The sequence below is a fragment of the Dipteris shenzhenensis genome, chromosome 15, assembly GCF_047967505.1.
Source record: "Dipteris shenzhenensis isolate YYH24624 ecotype China chromosome 15, Dip_SZ_1.0, whole genome shotgun sequence".
Lineage (NCBI taxonomy): Eukaryota > Viridiplantae > Streptophyta > Polypodiopsida > Gleicheniales > Dipteridaceae > Dipteris > Dipteris shenzhenensis.
In genome coordinates, this window is record NC_141610.1 from 5,051,956 (window position 1) to 5,057,796 (window position 5,841).

Below are 5,841 nucleotides of genomic sequence, written 5' to 3' on the forward strand. Positions count from 1 at the left end.
TAGATTCTAGGAAGTTGTATTGGTGTGAGTCTGCCATTTTATAATGGGAAGGTTTTAAACAAGGTCTAAAATGTCATTGGAAAAGAGAGGTGGTAGTGAAGGAGTACAAGTGAGGGGTTTTGTCGCACTCTAAAGCAATATAAGCATTTGCCACGAAACAATGAATCATGGATCAAACACCGCAATTTTGCACACAGAAGCCTACGTATTGAAAGCTTGGCAGCAAAGGAGGGTAGGTGACAGTGGACAGACATGCCTCGGGCCGTATGATGTATCCTTTGGCGGCGTGGTCGTGGAGTGTGTTTGGTAGGGCGTACGTGGCTGAGTTGCAAGGTTCGGCGCCACGTGGGCGCGGAGAGAGGTGTGCACCCATGGGGAGCGAGCGCATATAAAAAACGATGTAATGTAATGTAATATATAATGGGGACTGTGAATTGGTCATTCTGGGGGTCGTTTAAAAGCGTCATAGGATGCGCGATACACAGCCAAGGACGTGGCAGGCCCCCGAGGGTATAGCTGGTTACTGAACCTCTTCAGAATCCCGTGGGCCCTAATTAAAAACTGCCAACTCTGTCTGATTTCTACATTTAAGAGAGCCTTTAATATTGTAGCCGCGGCCGGCGACCACCTCTCTTCAGTGGTTAACGAGTTAGCGCGGTCGTATTAAAAACCACACGGTTGGCATTCCAACTTGGTATGTTAAATCTCACTCTACGTTAAAAAAGTAGATGTGAGAAATTGAGAATGGAAAGAGTCTAGAGAGAAGATTTGTATGTCTATGTTTGGTAAAAAGACCAAGACCTCAAATGAGGCAGGCATGCATTTGATGGTGACTCTTTGGGGCTGAGACGCAGAGGCAACAAGCAAAGTCCCTATGGAGGAGCTGACTGATTTTAACAGCAAAGTGGCTTGAGGGCAAGCGGTTGCTTCCAAGTTGCAACCAATAAAGGCTTCTGGTGTCTGCAAACCTAGAGGAGAAAAGACCGTTCCTCTTCAACTAGGAAGAGGAAGAGAGGGGCTGTAAAAGAGAAGAAGTAAGCAATTAATAAGGAGCTGAGAGATCCACGATCCCCTCATGTTGGATTTGGGTAAGAGTAAAGAAGCATGGGGGGGAGAGAATGGAGATCCAATCCATTCTCGATGGAAAGCGAGAGCGGGATGGGCGGATCTTCATGGGGAATGAGGAAGGTGAAGGTTCTTTATCGGTAGAAAGGTCGCGCAGGCGTCCGTTCTGGAGAGGAATGTTACTACACGTACCGTTTCTATCTAGTCTGCACAGCCTCTGATGAGCCGATTTTACCGTTTGCCGGCAACACAGCCCAAAGCTTCTCATCATCTTCATCATCTCGCACGTCTCAAGTTGTATTTTTACTGTCAACATGGGTGTCTTCATCTTCTCTTCATCTCTGCTACGAAAAGTTTCAACTTGAAAGCTTCTATATTCAACTTATCGCACGATTTCTGTGTCCCTCTCGTACTTGCTCGCTTGCTTCCCGCTCTGCTCTGTCGTTGCACGCTTCCGTCCACCTACTTTCGAAATTCGGCCGCTCTCCTCAACAGATATTCATCCCTTGCTCCCATCTCAAGCTACTATCACCATCCATCGCGACATAGCTGTAGCACAATAGACTTCCGCATGGACCACCCTTGCTGCTACCACCCGACAAGCTCTTGCCATTATTATGAGCCACAATAATCCATCGGTGGCGCAGCGCGCATCCAGCTTTCAGTCCTTTCCCTCGAGCGATTCTCCGGGCGGCGTCAGAAATTTCATCGGCCGCTCGGCTGGGCGTGTGAAGGATGCAGCTGGTGAGCTGCAAAAGCCGTGAGTTTTTTATTGCACAAATCAGCGTACATGATATCACCTCTAAGGGGCTGAAGTGTAAACGAGCGGCTGCTCGGAGCAGCAGTTTGTGAGTACCCGGCTGCGAGCAGGGAAAGGGTTGAGCTGCAAGCTGGTCGAGGAAGAATTCAGGACACAGTTCAAAGTAGGCAAGGTCCTCCGAAAGAGAGATTTGGAAGTCGAGATTACTTCTTTGCGATCATGAAGCTAGGATGCACCGGCAGGCGGCCAGAGCAAGGGGTTCCATAGCTGAAGCTGCGAGGAGGCGACGATGGCAGCAGGAAGTGAGCCAGCGAATTCACCAGGTGTTGTCGGGCACAAGCGAGCTTACGCATCTCTTCGTTGGAGCAAGAATCGCTTGCATATCTGTCGATGGTAGCAAGAATTGACACCCCGAGCTTGTAAATCCAGAGAAAGAAAAACTGCAAGCTTGCTCGCTGATCTGATTCATCATCTGCTGCATGGTATGCGTCTCCTTCACCATGTCGCGCGTCAGAGCTATGGGCTCTCATCTGCATCTTCGTCTCCCGCTACTCTTTTCTTTCTTGCTGCTCAGCGTCTTTCTTCACCGAGCTTCAAGCATCGACTCAGCCAACGACACCAGTATCTTGCTTGATTTCAAAGCAACAGCTGATGCTTCAGGCTCACTCCGCAGCTGGAACTCCTCCGATTGCTGCTCTTCTGCGAGCTCCTGGACAGGAGTATCATGCCAGCAAGGTCGTGTTTCCCGCCTCATCTTGGCCAGCATGAACCTCCGCGGATCCATCCAATCGCTAAGCGCCCTCACCGAGCTTCGTGTCTTGATGCTGCTCGACAACTCCCTCGATGGCCCTCTACCAAATTTGACCAACTGGAAGCTGCTATGGCTCCTCAACTTGTCTGGGAATCTCCTGTCTGGGCCGATTCCAGACTCCATTTCCTCCCTTCGACGCCTTTGGAGGTTGGACCTCTCCAAAAATAGCTTCAACGGAAGCATTCCGCCTTCCATCAACGGTCTGACTCGTCTCCTCACTCTCCGCCTTCAGAACAACTCGCTCTCAGGCAGCATTCCTTTCCTGAGCATCACTTCACTAACCGACCTGTCTCTTCAGGACAATTATCTCTCGGGTAGCATTCCGCCCTTGCAGCTTGGTAATCTTTCGACATTTGATGTCTCTCGTAACAACTTGAGCGGCCAAATCCCCCCCACTTTGGACAAGTTCGCTTCGTCGTCCTTCTCGGGCAACATTATGTTGTGTGGGGCGCCTTTGATAGTCTGTAACGAAACCCAGATTAGCAGCAACCCGGCGACGCCGATGATTGTGCCATCGAATCCTAGTAGCTTTGGGTCTGGGTCTGTACCTTCGTCACCCTCTAAGGGGGTCCAGAAACTGAGTTTGGGAGCCATCATAGCAATAGTGATTGGGGATGTGATAATACTTCTGCTCCTGACGCTTCTCTTCCTGCTATACTACTGGAGAAAGACGTATAAGAGAAGGGATGAGCCAAAGCCAAGTAAGAAAGGAAAGTTGGAGAAAGGGGACTTAGCATTGGGGCAGTATGGGGCGTTGCAGGTCCCGGATACAGAAAAGAGCAAGCTGGTTTTCTTCAATGGTGGGAAGAAGTTTGAGCTAGACGATTTGTTGAGAGCTTCAGCGGAGATGCTGGGGAAAGGAAGCTTTGGGACAGCTTACAAAGCTGTGCTGGAGGATGGATCTGCAGTTGCTGTGAAGAGATTAAAGGATGTAAACTCATCAGGCAGGAAGGAATTCGAGCAACAGATGGAGTTGATCGGAGGGCTTCATCATTCGAACTTGGTTCCCCTCAGAGCCTATTACTATGCCAAGGAAGAAAAGCTTCTTGTCTACGAATACATGCCAAATGGAAGCCTGCACAACCTTCTCCACGGTCCTTCCTTCTCCCCTCGAGCTCAGTTTACGTGATTTGATGCATTAGGATTAATTTTGATTCTGAGTGTAGTGTTCGGTCCCAGGATTTTGGTTTTGTAGTATTGTCGTGTTTTCTGCATTGCGTTCTCAACGAAGCATACGACCTTCCACCCTTCAACCTTCGTTTGCTCCAAAGAAGGTTTTTTTTTTCACACCGAGGTCTTTCATGGGCAATGAATACGGTTTGTTGCTCATCAATCATCTCAGCCATGGTGCCCCAGGAAATTGTGCTAGCCTGGTTCGAGGTTGTGATATGTTTGTGTAAGGAGATAGCGTAGGTTTCCGTCAAGTGATTGCAGTGGAAGAGACAGTCCAAACAATAATTTTGACCATTTTAATAGCGTGCTGGGTCGGACTCTCTGTCTACGTATAACAATGTTCTTGTCTCTCTGCACTTTCTTTTCGAGTTGATCATCCATTTTAGTGAATAGCATGCTCGGCTTATACTAGTAACTTAGGAATGTTTTAGTTTGACATCGACTTGACTGATTCCTTTTTATCGTTTTCTACCATGGTCCTCCGATTCTGCTAACGTTCAAAGTACTTGTTTGGTGAGTTTGATTTCCAAAACGAAGGTCTACATCTGTATCCCTTTCTCAAGGCTGCCTAAGGTTCTGTCCACTAGGATGTGCTCCATAACAAATGTCCTGGTATTTTATCCTTACTTTCTATAGTATGTAAGCCCGCCCTGTTGATGTTTCCTGAGCTAGCGATGGTGGGGAGACAAGATGGTACTACTCTTCAAGACCTGAAATTGGGGAGAAATGGATGGCACGAGTCTTGAAGATTTTCCTCTTATGGCGAGGATTTTTCAGCTTTGGTTTGCTAAATGCTTTGTATGGATGGTTGTACTTTGGCAGGAAACCGAGGCCCAGGCCGCGTGCCTCTCGACTGGACCACCCGCGTAAAGATCGCTCTGGGAGCTGCTCGCGGCCTTGCACACATTCACCACGAATGCAGTTCACAGAAGATCCCCCATGGCAACCTCAAATCGTCTAATATCCTTCTTGATAAGCATGGCGCGGCCTGCGTTTCCGATTTTGGCCTAACCCTGCTCATGAACCCTTCAGTGGCTTCAGCTAGAGTGTTGGGCTACAGGGCTCCCGAGCACACCGAGAGCAGGAAGATATCCCAGCGTGCGGATGTGTACAGCTTCGGAGTCCTTCTGCTGGAAGTCCTGACAGGCAAGGTTCCAGCTCAATCTCTGCAGGACGATGGGATGGATCTCCCGAGGTGGGTGCAATCGGTAGTGCGGGAGGAATGGACAGCGGAAGTGTTCGATTTGGAGCTGATGAGGTACAAGAACATAGAAGAGGAGATGGTAGCGATGCTACAGATAGCTATGGTGTGCGTGTCTGTGTCGCCTGATCAGAGGCCAAAGATGAATGAGGTGGTGAAGATGATAGAGGAAATCAGAGGAGAGCAATCTCCAGCTCGAGAGGAATCAAGGGGAGGGTCTTTTTCGCAGTCCCCAGCTTCCATGTCGGAGGATGCTGGAACCACCAGTCATTGAAGCAACCTCAACCTTCATTGCTACAACAAGGTTGTGCCTGGAGAGCTTCCAAATGTTGTGAGGCTTTATCAATCAATATCAGTATCTTAACATCTGAGAGTCAGGTAGATTTTCTTTTTTGTCTCAAGCACGAGAACTTTGTAATTAGACATTGGAAAGCTTAGTAGATTTCCCTTTTTTGTCTCAAGCAGTAGAGCTTTGTAATTAGACATTGCAGAGCTTAGTTTTGTCTCAAGCTTAGCTTAGTAATTTTTTGTTTTTGTCCTAAGACCTTTGTACCAAGGCATAGGAGAGCTTGGCATCGGATACAAGACAAATCTTAATCGATTGATTGCCTGTAGAAACCTGTTTCTAGCTTACAAAGAAGGTTTAGCTGCCTGTTTTTTGCCTTAGTCTAATCGCGCATCACCGGTAAGTTCAATGAAGCTTTCCTCTAAACGCCTATTACATCATCAATCGATCATGAATAAGGATGTTTGTTTTTCCTTTATTGGGCTACATAGCCTGACAATTTGTTAAAAAAAGCTATATTCAACTAAAAATCATGCAAAAGTAGA

The 5,841-nt window shown here is 47.9% G+C and overlaps 1 protein-coding gene across 1 annotated transcript; it reads left to right on the forward strand.

Moving 5' to 3' along the window:
* The first annotated feature begins 1,393 nt into the window (after positions 1-1,393).
* On the forward strand, positions 1,394-5,613 carry LOC147893240 (putative leucine-rich repeat receptor-like protein kinase At1g68400). Its single transcript, XM_087385476.1, has 2 exons — positions 1,394-3,730; positions 4,632-5,613. The coding sequence occupies exons 1-2, from the start codon at positions 2,305-2,307 to the stop codon at positions 5,282-5,284; spliced, it is 2,079 nt and encodes a 692-aa protein (XP_087241602.1). The 5' UTR covers positions 1,394-2,304; the 3' UTR covers positions 5,285-5,613.
* The last annotated feature ends 228 nt before the right edge of the window (positions 5,614-5,841 follow it).